A 21,105-nucleotide genomic window follows, 5' to 3' on the forward strand; every position below is an offset into this window, starting at 1 on the left:
ATCCAGCTGACACATTAGTATTCATGTGAGATTGTGTTTTCACTTCCTTTCTAGCTTAAACATCTGAAAATATAAATATAACTGGCCGTATAGTTAGATGCTTCAAAGATTTGGTCCTTTTGTGACCTGCGAGTCACCAACTTGGTCTGCAGTTTGGACTGGTAACATACAGCAGGTTATTTGACCCTTTGTAAATATAAAATATTGAGTAGTGCTTTTACTTTCATAATTAATGACCAATCTAATTTTAAACCCATTGGAGCACCCTGGTATGGTTACAGTGCATGGCACGACTGTAACATCCAGTTTAACTAGGGACCTTTTGTTGTCATACCCTTCTCTTTCCCCTTGTTTCCTGTCTCAGCTTCACTATCAACTCCAGTCCAATAAGGGGAAAAAATTATTTCATAATGTATTAAAATGGCTCACAATCACATGCTGCTGCACTGACAATCTATCATGAATAACATGTGTAATGCAGTTTTCATGCCGTATTAAAATTGACAGAAAATTAAATTTACCCTGGAATTATCATTTAACCTGCGTGTCTTTCACAGCGGATTGCCTTGTCTGACATGACCCGCTCTGAGATCAACGAGCTGCTGGGGAAGCTGGGCTTCTACAAGAAGGCTCAACCAGAGGACTTGGTGCCGGAGGAGTTCCGCTTCTCTCCTGCCAAAGACAGCCCGTTTAAAGATGAGCCGGCATACAAACCCGCCACTTCCTCTCTTGTAACAGACAACGCCTCCTCAGAGCCCAAAGAAGGAGTCAAGCATACCGACCTATAACCTGTCAAGAGTGGAGAAAAGTAGGAATCTCACAGTACCACTCTGCCCCATAGCTGCTCCACGACCAGCTGGTTATTGCAGTTGATGGTAAAAAATGCTCATCATTTCAGAATAAAGCCAGCAGATCATGGATCAGCCCTCGGGCAAGGACAAAATCTTAGCTTCAGCATAAGGCCCTCAGAAGGTCTAGTCTGAATTTGCACATGTTGTTCTTGCTGTGTGTTCTTTATTTTTGCATCAATAATAACCCAACAGTCCGCTTTCTACTCCCCAACACAAAAGACTGGAAGTGTGTATGTTTTATTTTGTTCTTGGTCCATCATGTGTCAGCTCTTTCTTCAGGATCCTCGCCTCACTTGAGTTCTCTTGTGTGTCTGATTGCTTCCTTCCTACTGTGAAACTGAATGAAGCCTCAGGCTGAAAACTGTCTGACAGGCCTGAGGTTGATGCTACATGTTCTAGTGGGTCGGACTGACGCACACAAGAGGATAGAAGTGGAAGCGTTGTAAAACAAATTAAAAATTAAATGTGAAAACAAATCTTATGCCTGGTCCTGTCTGTATTGAATATTCATGTTCTCATTACGGTTTCCATTTTCACTCCAAATTGTAGATTTTGGAGATCGCAGACTCTAAATTGCCTGTAGGTAGAGTATGAATATAATCATATTGGATAATCTGGTACAGGGAATAAAAATGTGTTTTATGAGACAATTCAAAGCAATAATCCCCCACAAACAAATTCATTTCTCAAATTGGTTTAATTTCCATTCACATTTAACTGTAGTGCACAGAAACATGAAATTATAATGTGTTTAAGCTCTTATGTACAGCACTCACTGCCTCGTGGAAGGTATTCGTTTTTCAGTTGGCAGCAGTGGAATAATTCTCAAGTCATTTCTCTAAATCTATAAAAACAGAGCTTTAAGAAATACATTTCATCAAAATCAGCTCTGATTGGATTTTAGACATCTCAAAAGGAACCTTAATTTTACAAGCTGGATAAAAATCTTCATTTAAAAATTTCCCTAGCTTAATGTTGTAAAATAAACAATAGGCAGTAATGTTCAGTCATTATTGCTTATAAACTTTAAACAGAAAGCCGGCTTTCATCATGCCTGTTAATTTGTCCAAAGAGTGACTGCGATTTGTTTCACAAAACATTGTGGTAGCTTGAGCTTATCGACTCACTTTGAACAAAACCGTTAAAAGCATATTGTACACACTAACAAAATACAAAATAATATATTTCAAAAAAATCTACTCAAGCATAAATAAGTAGCCCGCTAAAAGAGCTGTGTGTGAGTGTGTTTGGCAGGGCAAGGCAGTGATGCTGGGCGATGATGGCAGCACCGCTGTGAGGTTTTTTTTTGTACATATGCTGTCAGACAAACAGAGCAAAACTTGCTGGACTGCAGACATTTTTGCTGTTAGAATAATATTAATGATGATACAGTAACACAGGAGTGATACAATGTTCATAAAACCTGAAACATGTTCTCAGTAGCACTGTATAGTTCAGAAAGGTGAGATTACTCTGTTGGACTGAAGCAATAATAATGCTGCATCCATGTGAGCAATGAAAGGAGAACACTCCTGTGCTCATGTTGTAAATAGTAATATGCTAATTGCTTACATGAACATGAGAATAATAACTTAGTTAAAATACTTCAAGCCAACCACGTTTGGTAAAAATTAAAAAGTACCGAAATGAAACCAAATAACGCATCATATGGTTGGGTATGTTTTTGTTCTTCAGTTATAATTAACAGCAACAGCAATGCTAGCAAATAATAATTACAAATGTGTAGCAGAAAAAATGTAGGTATAAATAAATTAAAAGGGGAAATACTATAAAAATATTTCTCTCTTCTCTCTTGATGCGTTTTTCAGTACGATGGCGTAGTGACACAGCCACCGTGGTTAAATATCACCTGGTACAAAGCTGGCTTTGAGTACAAAACTTTAAAGCTTAAAAGGTAGTCTTTTAAAAAACTTTGGTGCTCTCTCGCTGGAGAAAGGTGGACTTAACACTGTGTTCAGAGGAGAACTGAAATATTGTATACACATCACCACTGCCAACATAGATAATACGCAATCTGATACACAAACACACGCACACACACACACAATCCCCAACTTATCCCTCACGGATGTGTAACTCTGTGACCTGCGCTATCAGTGTGAGGGCGGTCATCAGGTGAGGATGGAGCTGAGGAGTGGTCAGGGCTGGTGATGGGAGAAGGAGGTTGGGGTTGACGCCACGTTGAGGCTGACGCCACGTTGAGGCTGACGCCACGTTGAGGCTGAATGCTTAACTGAGCACAAGGTCACAGGGCCGACCCATGGACATCTCGTATCTGCGCAGGTGGTTGACCAGAGACTGTACGTAGGTGAAGACACATTTGGAGTCGGGTTTATTACCCATGATCATCATGTCCTCCACTTCCAGCAATGGCATGCAGTTGGCATAGGTCCTGAGGAAGAGGCATACGAGAGAGACAGTGTGTGTGAGAAAGACGAGGATGAACAGATGAAGTGGGATAGGACCAGGGATGCAGTAGAGAGGAGGATATTCTCTTCAGACTTCATATTTAGTCATCCACTAGGTGGTTTCTTGGGATCATTAACCAAACCGGTGGAACTGCAATAGTTAAAAAAGCTACACACATACACACACCTATCTGTCCTGACCAACTCTGGCCCTTCCTTGTTGTGGTTATGCTCTACTTTCTTTAGCCTTTTTTGTCTTAGTTTTCTTTAAACCACTGTGTGGAAAACCCTTTAAAAGCTCTCTATAAATAAACTTCTGTAATACAGTGTGTGCTTTTTTTAAATAAACAGTTTTAGGAACTGAGACCTCACGTGTGAGCTATGCAGCAAGTGACCACAGGGTGGCATTATCTGCACATACTACAAACCCTCTGACACAAACCAAGAGTAGAGTAACAGGAACAGACCAATCATAAATCTCCTGCATGAGAAAATAAATGTCTACAACATAAAGTCTGTTTTGTTATTTAAGGAACTGAAGACATGAGTCATTCAGCACTTTGCTGTTACAGTATCTTTGAAAGGCTTTACAAGCCAAGTACATAAACACCTGTAAACTCACACTTGATAAAAAGTCAGTGGACAACACAGCCTTTCCGTTCTCTGCTTTGTTTCTTAGGTCCTCAGTTTGAAACATTGTGATACCGCAGTTCCTTTTAAAGTGTTGAGCTGCAGATGGTCCTGGCTCTCTGCCTGGGCCATAGTCTGGCTATGCAGAAATGCACACATGGACACACACACACACGCACACACACATACCATGTTTGGTACTTTGGACCTCAGTAGCTTCAGATTAACATGAAGGATCAAATATCCAAAAGCAGCCAATAAAGGAGTTTTCTGAACCACTATTTTTGATATAAATCCTATCAGCTGCTTAAAACATGCATTTACACACACTCATACACACACCCTCCACAACATTAAGTCTGTCCGAACCAAAGTGAGGTTCTTTCGTAGGCTCACCCCCTCTCTCTCACCATGGGTTCAGATTTAGGTGGGGTGCGACTCTAGGAGGAGTTTTTGGTTTTAACCAGGCCCTTCGTCACCAGACCCCTGTAGAACTCCTGCAGGTACGTATACACACACTTCCAATCCGGCTCGCGCATCTTCACCATGTCGTCCACATCCAACAGCTGGGGACAGTCCACTAGTTTCCTGTGCCCACACCCGGCAGGGGGGGAGAGAGATGGGGGAGGACGAGGAAAAGGAAGAAAAGGCAGACCCAACAGAGAGAAATAAAGAGGACAAGGAGGACCAGGAGGAAGTACAGATAAGAAGAAGGAACAGGACAGATAGTGGGACACATTGTGGGAAAGAGTGGAAAAGAAGAGGAGAAAAAAACAGATAAAGCAGTGAGCAGCCAAATGAAAAAGATTGAGGGTGAAAAGACAGAGGGAGAGAGAAAGGACACAAAAAGAAACAATAACATTACATTCTCGTGTTCACAAATATATCCATGAGTTGACATGCTTCATGAACATCATGATACATACAGTATGTGGCAAACACACACACATACATACATAAGACAAAACAAAATGTCAAATGAGCGTCACGTGATGCTCATTTAGCCTTTTTGTTTGTTGTTGTTTTTTTCTGTGCACTAAGACAAGAGACTTTCGACCATTTCAATACGACTACATTTTGTCACAAATACGATGAAAAAAACAACAATGATTCTGCAAAAAAAAACAAAACAAAAAAACACACACACACAAAAGATACAACCATATGGTGACTCTAAAAACACACTCGTGCACAGGATGGTGTGTGAGTGTGTTTATGTTGTGATTCCAGATAACACCAAACTGCTGGGTCAGGAGTGCCCGAGGGAAGTGAGTGATAGTGCAACACAAAGGTGGAAAGACGGGGGGGGGCTGTGGTTGGGTTACACTCCGGTGTTGAGAGCAATAAATAATTGATATAAACATCCGCATGGACGTTATCCTACTGGTAGCATGTGAACACACATACACACACAGAGGTGGGTGGGGGGGCATCACAAGTGTGAATGGTGTGATGCAAGAGGGATGAGAGAGAGAGAAGCACAGGAGAGGAAAGAGATTAGGAGTCAAAAGGAGGGGGGATATCGGAGGCATAGCCGAAAGCTCGTCCATTCTTTTTAACCTGGTGGTTGTCTGGGGAGGGTTTGCTCATGGGTCTCTGGTTTAGAGCAGACGGAGGGTGTCACAGTGGTTACTCATGGTAGAGGACAGATGAGAGTGGAGGTTTAGAGGTGGAGTAATTAGGGTAGTGGCAGTAATGGGGCTCGCTCAGCCTTGAGGTAGTGCGATACACCTGGGAGAGACAGGGAAAGTTAACACCGGGACATCAGCCGAGGATCTTCCACATGTTTTCCGTCCGCCTCCGTACTTCAGGCTCAAGTGGATGTTGACAAAGAGCAATACTGAATAAATCTAGGAGTGGATTTTACAGAGGAACGAGAAAAGGTGATGTGAAAAGTTTGTATAATACAAATAAATGTGTTGGTTTGGGCCGGAAGCGGCACAGAAAAACTGGTTTGGATTGTTTGATTTTCATTGTGTATTCACTCGGTGACTGCCTCGGGTGGGAGATAACGTTTATTATCTTTAAGCTTAAGAGAGCTTAAATCTATGCCTGCAGTAGCTTCTTCTGCTGGGTTCTCTTCATATTCAAAAATAAAGGTTCCCTGCAGTTGATGTGGTTTCTCCAACAAAGTCGGTTGATGCTCTCACTTTCCTCCGTCAAAACTTAACAACAATAACATAACTTATGTGGTTAGTGGACATGTTACTGGGACAAAACTGTTTTTTTTTTTGTGCGTGTACTCACTCTGCAGTGCTGAAGGCCACCTCAAAGTTTTGCCTGCGGTTGCTGGGGCTCAGGGAGCTGTAGTCAAACGATTCAGGGAAAAAATTGTGCACCAGGGCACAAAATGCCATGCCATTACTCCAGCTGGATGAAAAATTCTGAATATCCACATGCTGAGGGAGAAGACAAACAGAATAAATACAGAGGCAATGATAGATAAGTGATGGAAACATTCCCAGAGTAGGAGAATATTATCAGCTACAGCTTCACTGCCTGATATTAAAGATGAGCACACAGTGCGTTGCTGTGGCTACTCGACTCACCTCATAGGAGCGGGTCTTGGCGCGGCACCAGTCGAGCAGCATCTGCTTGATGGAGTTTGCGTTGGGCACACCAAAGCTGGTGGAACGCTGAACCTTGTTTACCTTGGCGACTGCTTGATTTCCAGGGCTAAAAGAAAAGTTAAGTTTGTGTTAATATTTACATGCTTTCACCTGCTCCTTTTCTTTCTTTGGTAGCAATACCTCTATGTTTATCCTTACCCGCCTCCCTCCTTCTCCAGCTTCTCTATCATGGCTTTGCGGGCCTGCATGGCAGAGGTCTTTGGCAGAGTCTGAGCCCTCATCAGCTCCTTGCGCCTCTCCGCCTGCCTCCGCTCCACGGCAGCCAACCCACCGCCGCCGCTGCGAGATGATGCGTCATCCTCGCGATCAAACACACTGAGGCAGGGATATGTAGAACCAGTTAATTTGTGAAAGTGCACGGATTTTAAGTTTAGTGTAATCACTGCGCTGACGTTTTACAACCTACCTGCCCACTTTTTTGCTTGTGTTAGAGGAAGAGGATGATGTGGAAGAGCTGAAGCTGTATGATTTTGACTGGACTGTCCCTCCTGAAATAATAAACAAACACATAGACAAATAAATGCTTTTGGTGATGAGACTGTAATGACTTCACAGTATTGTAAGAGAGCCAGAGAGAGCAAAATAAAGTAATGACTCACTGTCTGTTTTCTGCACATAACTGGCCTCAACCATAGTGCTGCGTGATGATCTGCTCCCATCATCTAAACACACAAATACACACTTTAAATGATTTATACATTGGACAGGGTCCATTTCATGACTGTCAGTGCTCTTATAATTTATTTTCCCTCCGCTTTAACTGTTTTTCCCTGAGATTTGTGTGTTGCGATTGTAAAATAATAAGTCACTGTAAATAAGAACTGTTTCTTTGTTGACTTGAGTGGTTAAATACAGGTTCAATAAAGGTTTAAAGAACATTCAGAAATGGACAGGAAAAGAAGAGAAAAAAATTACCAGACTTGGCGAAGCGGTCTGTCTTGGTGACTTGACTGTGGCTGGAGCCATCTGCTGACTTCTCCACCTTCCTCATTACCACCTCTCCGGCTCCGACCCCAGCGCGACCCTTCTGTGCTTCTCTCTGCTGTCGCAGCTCCTGCAGACGGGTCTCGCGCTCCTTTTCTCTCTGGTCTGGGGAGGAGGAGAGGAGAGGAGACAAGAGAAGGGATGGAAAGGTGGTGGGGAAGGTGGAGAGATGATGTCAGTGGAAAAAGAGGAGGAGGAGGACAAGAGGTCCTAAACAAACTGCCAGCACCTCATCTGACTGCCACAAAGATGGATTAAAAAATGGCTTCCAAATTTGAGGCGATACATTTCAGCATTCTTTCCACAGTACCGTAAAATTCCTCTGAACACACAAACACCCGCAGGTGGGAGGCTCACAGCCGAGCCAAAGCTGTCAAGTAATATGAACTGCACAAACATCACAGATCAAAAGGAACAAACACACTCTGATTGTCCTTGTGGAAGGCTGTGCCAAATTCATGTCCAGAATACAGATACCTTCACATGTGCACTGCTACCTCCAGCTTTTATCTGAGTGTGTGGTTAAACATACTGTGCAGTGTTGATCTTAGACATTTATTTTGAAACTCTATTTGATTCTGTCTAATGTTTTGTTCTATATTTGCAGAGGTTAAGGCACTAAGGGTTGTCTCGAACCCTTTGTATGCTTGATGCGACTGAGTGCACTGAACTTTGACAGACTTTACTAGTGACTGAGATCTGGGAATCCAATAAGAGGTTCAACTGTCAGCTCAATGCAAACAGTCGCCTGGTAAAACCATATGGTGAGTGTCCACTGCAAAACAGAATACACCAAATGTGGTTTCAGTAACAATGTTGCAACACACTGAGGTAAGTGTGAAACAACAGCATTCATGCACGTTAACAAATTTGTCAACACATCCTTCATTATCCACCATCGAGTTCTGAGAGATACACAGTTTGAAAATTGTAGTGGTTTGAGAATGACAGGATAGTGCACGCAAAAAGTCAAACGCAGGCAAGTATCAACTGTTAATGCACACTGCACACCAACCTGCCCTACCTATTTCCTCTTGAGTACATCCCAGCATGACCTCTGAGGGCAGAATGGATAAAAATAATGTGGAAATTGAAAAAGTTTGTTTAAAACTTGTACAGAAATGACAGATACTGATAATCCTAAGGAGGAAAAAAGTACATTAAAAATCATCAGGCTTCATTATAATGAGACAGTGTGTCCTTTGATGATTTGAAAGAAAGCAGTGGTCCTGAAAGAATTGATGGAGCAAAAACTTTCAAGTGATTGAAGTAACAGAAGTTTGATTTTCCGTATGCCGTTACCTCTCTTTCGCTTACGAAGGTCTCTCATGGCTGCACGGATCATCTTCCTCTCCTCAAAGTCTTTTGACTCATCGAGCTATGGAAGGGAAAAAAAACACAAATGGAAACAATGAGACACCATTCCTCACAAAAAGCCGAAGTGGCATGGACCTATTTATGCATGCAGTTCTAACGTAGCATTGTGCATACCCACAACACTGGGCTGTGACTTTTCCAGATATACTCACACATAGCTGGCAAGATTTACTGCTAATACACAAACTTTCTGCATGACGGAAGCTGCTCTATTCATTACAAAGTGGAACTTTAAAATCTAAATAATCCAGAATTATAACTTGGGTGTGAAGTACCATTTTGTCAAGGAGCTCTTCATCCTCGATAGCAGCCAGCTGTTCAGCAGTCAACTTTCCAGAGCGCTCGTCGTGTTTGGCCTGAGTGCTGGAGCCGTTGGGGATGGCTGGGACATGACACGGCACCTGGACAGATGAAAACACCGGCTCAGAGGCCACAACGGGCTCTGTCTCCATCTGCACAAGACACAAACACAAACAGCGTGAGCAAGAGCACATACACGCAGGCGCACGGTTACATTAATTACTGATTGCAGAGTTTGGAGACATTGTATAAATTAAAATAATAATAATGAATAAAAAGGTAATTGTGACCTTAGTTGATGCACATAGCATTGCCATCTGAGTGCAAGCAGTATCCCCTGTACTAGAGCTAAGGTTTTAAGTTGGACACTTATGAAAAGCTTGCTGACATTTGGGATTTAATAAGCACAAGAGGATTTTTGTTAAACACACTGCAGCCATAATAGGCCTGAGTGTATGAGGTAGGCTCCCTCTTATAATCTCTTTTTGTACCAGGACTGCCCACTCACCATATCTCATCATTTCTTCCATCCCCTCTGCCTTCTAGCCATGAGCCATGAGAGGGTGATAGTAAGCACAAGAGAGCGAGAGCAACTCTGCCAAGTTACTGTTAACGTAGTTCATGGAGTGTGACTGACACACTGAGTGTCTAAATGATACTGAACTGCTGCGAAGCAAGAGTTTATGTGACAGGTACGGCTGGAAGATGGGAACAATGCATTAGCAAATATAAACTCAGAGGAAAAACATCCAAAGCCATCCTTTCTGGTAAGCCCACCACAGAAAGAGTGGTGAGTGCAGGAGCAAAAGTGAACATGCTGAAGAGGAAGTAGAGCACCATGAGAACAAATATAACATTATAGGTGATTAAAGTAAACCTGGCTCTACCCGCATATTCTGAGTGACCATAAATCCTACTGAAAACACCTCTTAAATTTTCATATGGTGCTGAATGCCTGTGGCAGACTATGGGCTCTAGCTGTGGCTTCAGTGCTTTTGTTGTAACTGAGTCCGGGTCCAGATATAGCTCAGACAGCTGGCCCTGTCCCTATCCACAGCTGCCCAGCCTCCTCCCTGCGGGCCCCAGCCAAGCCAGGTCTCACTAGGGAGGGACAATGCCCAGCACAGCCAAAGTCCTGCATGATCACGGGTGGCCACTGGTTTTAAGATTTTTCTGGACATGGGACAGACTGGACTGAGAGGCACTTGACCGACAAGGAATGTTTTGGGACACAACACAGCCAAACACAGGGCTCTGAGTCAGGCAATGAGGGAATGCGTGTGGGGTGAGAAAATCCCAGATAACCTTTGTGCCCGAGTGATGTTCAGCTTCAGTGTACACATCAGCATCTGAGTCACTGTGGCATAACAATCCTAGTAGTAATAGTTTTACTCTAATAGGAGAAGGGCTATAATCCTTTTAAACATTTTGATTCACTACTTGCAACACAGTCTCCACCAGCAGAATTCTGAATAGCTAAAATGGGAGAAAATGGCCAGATAAGGTCACCCCTTATTATCACAATCTGCTGCTGCTGAGGAGAGTAACCTAAGTAGTCATTTAAATCACCTTTACTGGAGCAGTTGACTGGCAGACCCAGCTGTCTTTGCAGGATTAGACAGGAATATGAACTCTGGCTGGTTGAATAACGAAGATGAATAATGAAGATAATGCAGCAAATACTCAATATCCCTCAAAATGTCACCAGTGCAAACATAAGCATACACCCACGCAGGGTTTATTATGGGATTTCAAGAGTGCAGAGGAAACAAGGCTAGAGATCAAGCCAAGTTATCCTGACATGCCATGAAGCTGTGCATCGATCTATAAACAGGAATGTAAGACTTTAAATCCCATTCTTTTTTTAAAGCCAGAAAAGTAAAACCTTTTTGAAAAACATCTAAAGCCAAGTATGTCCTCGCCAAAGTGAAGATTATATATGCTTTTATGAAGCTTAAGGCCAGGACCACTGTTCCATAGTCATTCTTTCCCCCCACCAGGAAGTGTATCCACTCAAAGGAACACTTGCATGCAGACACACACACGAGTGCTAGCCAGGACACGAACAGAAACACATGGTGTTAGAGGATTGAAATACCTCCTTGACAGATTGTAGTAAAGTCCTCCACATAAACACAACCTGTCAAAACTGACTGACAGCCGAGATGGTCAAACTTTTTTTTTTTATGAAGTGAGGCCATTATGTCAGATTAAAACCAACGGAAAGATAAGAGAGATGGAACAGTAGGTCAGCAAGTATGTGAGCAGAGCAGAGTGTCACTGGCATGGCGCGTTAAACTCACGGCCAGCTGATCCAACGGTATTGTCAATAGTGGAACAAAAGACATTCCCATTCTTCAAGCAGCTTATCTGAATTAAAAGGGGTCATGATCAGAACCATTAACAAAGAGCAGTACCGTGCTGTTGTTGCAAGAAATGTTTGCCATCAGAGAAGGAGCAGAGAGGGAGCGACGGGTTGCGAAGGTAGGCGGGTGTGGGACAGGTGAAGGCCCCGAATTCTGAGGTGTACTTGTCTCTGTAGATACAGAGTCTGAGTCCTGGGGACATGATATAAGTTCCTGGGGTGTGATGGATAGAGTATCCAGAGATGTGCTTGGTGGAGTGTCCTGGGGTGCAATGGATGGAGAATCTCGGGGAGTGCAGGAGGAAGTATCATGTGGTGCTTCAAGTGCAGTATCCTGCATTGTGCAGGCTGGAGGATCACTGGATGAAGTTGGAGGATCACTGGATGAAGTTGAAGGATCACTGGGTGAAGCTGAAGGATCACTGGGTGAAGTTGGAAGATCACTGGGTGAATATGGAAGATCACTAGAAGGAGTTGGAGGATCACTGGATGGAGTTTTGGTTTCACATGGAATTGAAGGTGAGCTTTCCTTGCTGGGCAGCACATGTAGTAAGGGATCAGGTAGCCCCATTACCTGGCATAGGATCTCCACTTGCCTAACCAGTCTTTCTTGCTGAATCCTCAGCCTCAGGTTTTCGTCCTGTAACCTGGCAAGGGCCTCAGCCAGAGGAGCCACTTGAGCTGCTGCCTCCTCCAGACGGGCATCCACTCGCTTCCCAAACACCTGCATGTCACTATGGATCTCCCCCACTGCACACCGTAAAGTTAATTCAAATTTCCTCTTGTAAAACTGCTCCTCTTCATCCTCTGCCTCTTCCTGAGCAAGCAGATCCCCAATCACCTCCTCTAGGCCAGACTCGGCACAAGCACTATCTGGACATCCCAAAGCCTCTGGAGCCTCTGAGGCTGGGAGAAAGTCCAGGTTCACTCCAGGCATGGCCAGACCAGCTGCACTCAATTTTACACTGACCAAAGTCCTTTTAGTTTAAATCCACTCAAGTGTCCCAAAATTTAAGTTACTGCTTAAGATCAGAGAAATCAAAAGGTTGTGGCCTTTTTCAGATGTGGGGGCAGAAGGTGTCCTCTCGGTCAGTCTGTCTACAGAGACTTTCCAACACAATGCAAGTTCTTTATACCCCCAGCAAATCCCCCCTCTTTACTGGCCAACACCCTGACAGCCAATGAGCATACAAGGAATCCCGTTTCCCAGGCAGCGGTAGCCCCACCCACCTTTTTCCAGGTGCCGTGGACATGTCTATTTATCTCCTGCCTCGCCATTATTCCAGTGAGCCTGTCAGTCCTGGGGCACTGGTGAAGGCCGGTGGGGCGGGGGTAGTGGCAACAATTTAGAAAACTCACCCCTCCCTCTTTCAACTTTCCTTTTATTTAGAGCCCTTGTCCTTCACACCTCGACTGGCAGGCAATGATGTTTAGATGTGGCTGTCAGCCTGGGCTGAGCAGAATTATAAGCAAGTGTTTCACTCCTCTTCAGATTGCTTTCTGACAAAAATGCAAGTATTGACTAATCAGGTCAGTTGTGTTGCAAAGGAGACCTCCAGAGGGAAGATGAATCTACCTATCTAATCTACCTATCTATGGGTAACCAGTAACAGTGAGCTGTGGCCCAGTTACCCATGGCTCTGAGGAAGGATGTTGGGAAGGACATTAAGGCCCTTCCAAGATTTTGTTTCAGGCTTCCTAGCAAAGTAGCTGGACATGGGACAGACTGGAGTGAGAGGCACTTGACCGACCCTGCTGCTTCTCACATGGATGCTCCAAGTGCTTCTGTGTTAAATTAAGAGCTTTCCAAGAGCAGTGACAGAAGTCTGTGCGTATGTTGTTTATAGTGTAAGATGCTCAAGTACATCTTCTAAATGCCTACTGAAGATTTATTGGCATATTGCAGTATATGCAGAAAAAAATCAAAGAGTAATGTACATACTGTATCTCTAAGTGCAGTCTGAGTAGAAGCATAAGGCTACACGTGACAACATGTGATAAGCCTGTAATTCTTGATTACATGCCAATACATCACAAGCATTAAACTGATTTTAAAAAGTTCAAGCACAACAGAAGAGGCAGCTGTATATATTTGTACCATAATAATTTAATGCTGTGACTGTATAACCAATATGTTTACACACAAGTACAATGCATGACTCATCTAATATCAAAACAATCAGGACTGGTATGCAGTAGAGAACAATGTGGCAAAGGGCAACAGTGGTCTCTCCTGGGATTTACAGGTAAGCAAAACAGTTCTCAGGAACAATCTGGCCCCGAGGGAGAGTGGAGAGAAATGTGACTGGCAGCAGGGAAAGTGGGTCAAAACCCAAGAAGGACATGGCTCTTGTCTTACCATGCATCAAAGTACTAAAGCACTAAAGCCCTGTACACAGCACAGTAGAGCAAAGTGATGTAGAATTCTGCACACATAAAAGTCTGTATTTCTTCTTATTATGGCAGAAACTGATGTAGTAGTGTGCATTGGATGAAACTATATGTGAAAGAGTCTATTGTGAAACCTCTGCTGCTATTTATAAGAGGGTTTCCAAAAACAATGGTGTGTAGCCTCCAACAAAAATAAAGCAATGCAGAGATTTCAGACTAAAGAAGAACCAACATAGCAAAGAGGGGAAAACGTCTCTTGAGGAAATCCAAATCTAAGCTCGCAATAAAACATCAGGAATAAAATGAGAGTGGTTTTGAAATCGAGTTCATGCTGACTTTAGATTTCATCACACCTTTTCTCCTCAGTTTTCACCCCCCTTTGCAGACCAGGCTTAAACCTGTGACACATGTGAACTGGTTAGGTAACCAGCATATATCATGGATCAGCAGTATGTTAACAATGTGGTCCTTATCCCTCTGTGTGACAGTGAGACAATCTGTCACTGACGGTGGCCTGTGTGACCACGTACATGCAGCAGCTCTTTACCAGCGTGACCCAAAGCACGGCAGTGGTAATCTCTATGACAACAGGAAACAGACTGTCCTGTCATCACCCTGGTTGTAATGCTAAGGTATTATTTATATTTGTGTTCAAGGCCGTGTGCAGTGGTCAGCACGGACGGACAGCTGAGATGAGCAGGAGCAGCTGTGATCACTTGGAGCAGGAGGCGTCGATAATCAGCTGCCGGTCTCACCTGTCTGAAATGAACTCTCATCACTGCACTGAAATACTACAAGCATCTTGACCTTGTCGTTTAACTTAATCTCAGTCTTGCTTTTATAATAAATAACAAAGAGCAGAATTATCTCTTAAACTCGTATTTGTCTTTCAGTTGTTTATTTCATCTACAAAGTTCCTCTCAGTTTACCCTCGAATGGTTTGTAATTTTTAAGCAGTCCACTGCATGAACTGATGCTATCAGCATCAACATGTTTTATTGGAATTTAAAAAAAATACCACTAAGGAAATAGAGGAGGTTGTGAGTACTGAAGTTAGACCACCGAGGAGAGGCCCAGACCACCCAAACAGATCAGAGTCCCAAACAGGAACCACTGTGGTCAATAAACAGCCACCAACAACACTAAACAGGAAGATCTTATTAAAAGACATGTTACACCACATATTGCCTTGATATCCACACACCCACACACACCATGAACGTATACACAAATGTGAAAAGGGTGCCTTATATAAAGCTACTTTAGTCAGAATCCTCCCCTGACACGTCACCTACACTCACACAACCTTGAACTTTGAATAAACCAGGGAAAGTCAGAGAACAGGTGCTCTCTGGATAAGTCTGAAGGTAACCACGCTGCCTCCCCCTGGTTGATGCTAACCAACAGTGTCTGCTGCCGTTTTCAATCAGGCTTGGTGTTTGTAGGGTAAAAAAGCACAAGCAGGTGAAATATCAGAGGGATGAAAAGACTTACTTATTGTCGTAGCCTTGTGGTTAATCAATATAGGCATTCATGTATGTAAACCAAAGCTTGTTCTAGCATTCTTCTGGTGGGTTACATTTTTCAGCCAATGGCTTCACGCTCATCCTCAACAGTTATGAAAAACAGAGCAGAATAGTCACAATTTAAGGCTAAACTAAGGATTGTTGAGTGACACATGAAGCAGGCTATAATCCCTACTGTGCTGGTGGGTTGCTGGTGAGAGGTCCTGAGAGATAAATAATCTTTTTTTTACATGAAAAAAGCAGATTTTTTAAACCATAATTTAAAATACATCATGCTTAGTCATATCATACACACGTTAGCACCCACACAGAGATGTTACCTGTATGCCGTTATAGTTGTTGTAAAAAGCACTCTGCTCAGACAAGTATAAACCTAATCCCTTGCAGAATCTCTGTCCTCTGTCTGCAAAATCCCTTTTCTAAAAGAAATAATCTTGTGCTGTGGTAGCTTAGTTCGTACCTGCCCCTATCTTTTAGCGTCTCAACAAGGGCCTAACTGATGGAGACCGTCTCATTCCAACACCTTAAATTCACCCTGCAGCCATGTGGAGCCTCCTCCCAGCCCTAATTAACCAGCTCCCTGATCCCATAACCAGATTACCACTGCGCTCTGCACAGGGGGTGAAATACACAGCCATTAAAGAATAAACACGACACCGCCTCTCGTCACCCTCTCAACCCCCCCACTCGCCATTCATGAAGACACTTCCTTTAATGGAGGAGCAAGGAGGTTAAGGAATGAAGCTAATGGGAGTTTAGCAGTTCTTCCTAACCCCAGAGGGGAGATGGGAGGGGACTGGTTTCTGCTACTTCTGACAGCAGTCACTTTCCACCATCAGTAAGACTCTGACCACTTTCAGCCTATTCTAGGCGAGAGTTGCATCTTTGGCTTCTAGCCCCCTAAGAAAAGATGTGATGAAGAACTTGTGTCAGCATGTGTTTTAATGGAGCTGGACAGTAATTGGTGTGCATGAAGACAGACAGGTGTGATTTAGGAAACATTTCCCAGATAAATCTCAGTGGGCATGGTCTGCCGAGAGAAAACAAGGAATGCCCGGAGCACCTCCCTCTCCCTCGCTCTCCTTCACATACCCTACAAGGACAGATGTGACTGGCTACCCACTCTGTGTTTGATAAACACTGTTCTTCCCTCCTCTCCCTCCTTTTCTCACACTCTGTCTGTCTTTCACTGTCCCGGCTCACTTGCTTTTCAGGCCTTTATAGGTGATTGCCGTGATAGGGACGCAGCAAAAACACGGTGGAATTCAATTCAGTAAGTTGGGAATGAAATAGTAGATGAAAACAAAACGTTAATCTGTACTCTGATCTGAACTAAGAATGTGTTTTAATGCATGCTTGACAGGTTCTGTCAACATACTGTGGAGCCTCATTTCCCAAAAAATAATTTGCAATGGCGGGCTGTACCTTGATGGAGGATCCGGAGGAGAGGCTGGATGAGGAGATCTTGAATGGTGTCGCTCTGAGGCCAAGGGTCAACTCTGAAAAAGACACACACATTTACATTGATTTTCATTTAATGTTTAAATTCAGGTAGATACACAGATATAGGGTCCTGGCACCCATATGCATGTGTACAGTTGAGGTGTGTGCATTGTCTTGCACTGTGTTGGTGGTAGCCATTAGTCAGTTACATAAGCTGCCATATTGTCATAAACAACATGGACTCATGTCTAACAAGAGACCAGTGAGAAATTGAAGGTGACGACACCTTTAACATAAACAGCCCACTTCATTCGCCTGTAAGAGTACACACATGCATATCCTTGTTGTAACCGGTTGTCAAACCACCACCTCTCATCCACACCCCCACCTCTTCCCTCCACACACATGAACAAAAGCTATAATCATAAAATACAGGATTGATGAAGACCAGCGCAGCACAGTGTACATTTAAGATTCTTGGTAGGTGCTTGTGAGAGAAATCAGAGACACAATCCCAGTCTGCCTTTAGTCAGTGGGAGACGGGCAGGTTCCCAAAAAAGGAGCCCAAAACCATTAAAGCAAATTGAAACGAAATCGTGTGACCCACGTGAAGGAGCCCAGCGGGGCTGCCAATGTGTCCAATTGGTGGGGGGGGGGAGGCTGTACTGTAATTGCACAGGTCCAGCTTGAGTCTAAAATAAACTGTTTGGGTTGGAGGTCCCAGTTGCTGGAAAGAGCTGAAACTTAAGACGTCTTGTTTGGACAGACCGTAACAGCAGCTGTAGCAGCTCTGCTTCTGAAACAGACCGAGATTCCTGATATTCATGTTTTTGTTTCATGCAAATAATGAATTTCTGCTAGTGCTGTTTCCACTATGAGTATTACTGTGCTGAGTATGTACGTTACATTAAGTATTAAATAGATTTTTTTGTTGTGAAGTGACATAAAGATTTTCTAATTTATAAAAAATCTGATACTATTAGCTCAACAAAGCAAGCCTATGCAGTATTATTATTAACTGTTTCAGGTTTCTCCAAACAGCCACCATGTTCACTACTTAGAAAACAGGGACCACTGTCTATTTTTCTGTTAAAAGTTATCTTCACAGAGCGCCCTGATGGCTGCGATGTCAAGGCGCCGACCATGAACTGCATCCTCCCTGGTTCGTGTTCAGCCCTGGGATCTCTGTTTCATGTCCTTTCCCATATCTCTTCCCTCATTTCCTGTCATCTCGCTACTCATCCTCTACTCTACATCATTATTTTATGTAAACTACAAGTGTTCACTGAGAGGTGATGGCATGTGACAAAGGTCTCCATCGACATTAAACTGAGGATGCTACAGTGTCTAAACCTGCAGGCCACCACTAGTTACCTCATGACTTTGGTTTCTATGTTTATCATCTCTTTTCAGATAAACTGATCAATGGACCTTCTCATTTAAACACAAGCCCAAATGAGGAGGGAGACAGACGATATCTACATAATGTAACAAACAAAACACTGTACTGTGTGGGCTAGCAGGCTTATTCAATTGCACTAAAACAGTATTACTATTCAGTCTGGCCTGAGACAGACAGTTGTTCTTTCCTTTGTCCCAATATACTCTCTGCTACTACTGACCTCACTCCCTCCACACTGTAGCAACTTGCCCACTCTATAACAAACACTCTTCAGTACAACCATGCTGCTGCATATTCAGCCCTAACATCCATCCCCACTCATCTATGTGCTTTGCTTGTTTTGCCTCAGAAAAGCCATTGTCATCATCCCACTTGTGACCGATTCCTTGGTGCCGGTCGCCTCCCACAGCGACTGGGATTCCATTGTGATCTAAGAGTTGACATTAGCGAGGGAAAAACATACAGTTGCTAAATTAAGATTCATGCTGCCTGAAACACAATGGGCTGCAGCTTTGCATACTGTATTAACTCCACATAGAGCATTAAAAGGTCACTGTCATCAAGTTCACCTAAAAAAGCATGGTGCATTAGTTATTTGTGATAAGGTTGATGCTCCTACCTGCTCTCTGTCCCAGAGCATTAGTGTTGATGCGTGGGGTCATGTTGGTGATGGGCACAATGTTGCCCCTAGCAGAGGATGTAGAGGAGGTGGTGGTGCGCCCATCCTTGATCTCGATCGTGAGGAAAGTCTTCATGTCCGGGTCTGCCTCTCCCTGGGTGACCTGCTGTCCAGCTGCTCTCCCTGGGGTCCTGTCTTCCTTTGAGTTACTGGAGGCGTGCACATCTTTTTCAGCTGGATGCCTCGTCCCACCCATGGAGTTCTGCCATTGGCTAGCTGAAGACAGAGGTTTGTTAGCCACACCTCTTGGCTGAGGTGTGGCGTGACTCTGGGATGCGGCAGAGGTGTGAGACGTGGAGTCCACGTGTGGCCTTGCTGGCCTGTCTCCAGATGTGCTGAGGGATGCTGCTGTGTGTGTAAACAGCTCAGTAGCTTTGGAGAGATTTGCCTGGCCGCTGCTGCCGGAGATGGTCCCATTCCTCAGAGGAGCTTTCTTCACAGCTGGGACATTTTGGCTCTGACTGGGCTCTGTGAACTTGCGCATTCGATCACGCACAGAGTTGGTGCGGTTAAATTGTTCCAGTACAACATCTTTCTTCTCAGGCGCTGTAAAGACATAATGCAGGAGGGGAGTTGAAATCAGAAAAACACTTAAATTCAGTGCAGCAGAGAAATAGAGACTAGATCCTTTCCACTATTCAGGCTGAATTTAGCACACTTATAGTGTGTTGCTCTCGTCATCTCCTCCTCCACATCAAAAGCCCTCTACAAATCCCATTCCTCTTTTACTCCTCTCTCTAGTTTTTGTTCCAGCCCCTTTATTTTGCTTGACTTAACTGACTTGACTCCCCCGTTTCACCATCTTTCAGTTGTTATTTTGTGGACTTTTCAGGACATGTTTCTTCCACTCATGGCTATTTTTTCTTTCTCTGATCCTTAATTCTGTCAGATAATGTGTACAAAGCTCATGCTTTGGCACAGACCCTCCAACGGAAAAAAAACATTACTGATTAGAGGAGAAGATATTCAGGTCATCCTAACAAAGAAAAAAAACATTTGCTTGGGAGGAAAACCACAGTTTATAGTACAGTGGACAGAACAAAGAGCAGTGGTAGAAAGAGAGAAAATGCTGTATATTATATATATTAACATGTCCTCCTCCCAGCCCTCTCTCCTGTGAGTGGCCCTATACGGTCACACTAATGGCTGAGATTGCCTCCATATACTGGAGTCCTACAGGCTATAAACCATCTGGTGTGATATTATCACACACTTTTAGGTTCCCCTCTTGAAGACAGTAAATGCAATGAGCAGTCCATAAACTAATGTTTGAATTCTTTAATGAAATAAATCTGTGGATATAGAGTTAAATCTGTTGATGTTTTTACAGTTAATCAATGAATCATTTAGTCTATCAAATGTCAGGAAAAAAATAAAAATGCACAACTTAAGTACAGGAATATTGAATTGTGCTTGTTCTTTCCAATCAACAATCCTGAACTATAATTAACAAACAATTAAAAGAAATAGATTCAGAACACCCTCACATTTAAGAAGCTGGAAGTGATGAATCAAAGATTATCAAAGTAGATGTTCTTCAATCAGTTCAGGAATAAGAGTTGGACTAGTTTCTTACCAGAATCCTTTGCTTTGCTGTGAGTGAGGGGCAGATCACTGTTAACTGTTATCTAAAAAGGCAAAAAACAAAGAAACATGACAATCAGAAACAGAGGAATCAGTAGAGGAAGTAGATTAAGGGTTAAAGTACTGTAGCTGGATTGACAACCACAGAGCTGCTATATTGAACATTTTATGTTTAACAGGGTATCAATGCACATTCCTGAGGGGCTACAGTATGCATGGATGGAAGACCAACACACTCCTAAATACAGAATCGACTGGTGGTGTTTTCATTATGTAACATTTGTGTTTGGAGTGAAGCAGTGGGCCTCTGTTCTTTTTTTGGCAGTGGGGCCATGATGAGCCCCAGAGTGTTTACATTACTCTCAGGAGACTGAGCATGAGCATATATCGCGGAGAACAATAAAAGAAGTCCGGGGCCGGCCTTGGGTAAACACATTTAGAGGAGCGACATGATGGCGTCATGGTGACCTGAGCCCCCAAGATGGGAAATGTTGCTTAACAGTGTGTGTTTGTG

General features: G+C 43.4%; 2 protein-coding genes across 6 annotated transcripts in view; one reads left to right on the forward strand and one right to left on the reverse strand.

The window, feature by feature from the left end:
• The window catches only part of selenom (selenoprotein M), a 3,133-nt gene extending 1,806 nt beyond the window's left edge, over positions 1-1,327 (forward strand). Inside the window, exon 5 of the mRNA XM_035657672.1 lies at positions 558-1,327. Within this exon, the coding sequence (XP_035513565.1) occupies positions 558-788 (231 nt within the window). The 3' untranslated portion in view covers positions 789-1,327. The remainder of the gene's footprint in view (positions 1-557) is intronic.
• Positions 1,328-1,537: 210 nt separating this feature from the next.
• smtnb (smoothelin b) overlaps positions 1,538-21,105 on the reverse strand; it is a 48,050-nt gene continuing 28,482 nt past the window's right edge. For 2 of the 5 annotated variants that reach the window (XM_035658449.1, XM_035658453.1), the window contains 13 exons: positions 20,584-20,635; positions 18,948-19,553; positions 16,909-16,982; positions 9,177-9,353; positions 8,827-8,902; positions 8,549-8,581; positions 7,456-7,629; positions 7,140-7,202; positions 6,947-7,028; positions 6,679-6,855; positions 6,460-6,586; positions 6,158-6,309; positions 1,538-3,264 (listed from right to left, as the gene is read on the reverse strand). In XM_035658449.1, the coding sequence (XP_035514342.1) occupies positions 3,102-3,264; positions 6,158-6,309; positions 6,460-6,586; positions 6,679-6,855; positions 6,947-7,028; positions 7,140-7,202; positions 7,456-7,629; positions 8,549-8,581; positions 8,827-8,902; positions 9,177-9,353; positions 16,909-16,982; positions 18,948-19,553; positions 20,584-20,635 (1,956 nt within the window). In that variant the 3' untranslated portion in view covers positions 1,538-3,101. Of the gene's footprint in view, positions 3,265-4,320; positions 4,499-6,157; positions 6,310-6,459; positions 6,587-6,678; positions 6,856-6,946; positions 7,029-7,139; positions 7,203-7,455; positions 7,630-8,548; positions 8,582-8,826; positions 8,903-9,176; positions 9,354-16,908; positions 16,983-18,947; positions 19,554-20,583; positions 20,636-21,105 lie in introns of all 5 variants that reach the window. The other 3 variants (XM_035658450.1, XM_035658454.1, XM_035658452.1) reach the window with 3 other exon arrangements.

The sequence above is a fragment of the Morone saxatilis genome, unplaced genomic scaffold (assembly GCF_004916995.1).
Source record: "Morone saxatilis isolate NCDOM2014 unplaced genomic scaffold, NCSU_SB_2.0 Contig16, whole genome shotgun sequence".
Classification (NCBI taxonomy): Eukaryota; Metazoa; Chordata; class Actinopteri; family Moronidae; genus Morone; species Morone saxatilis.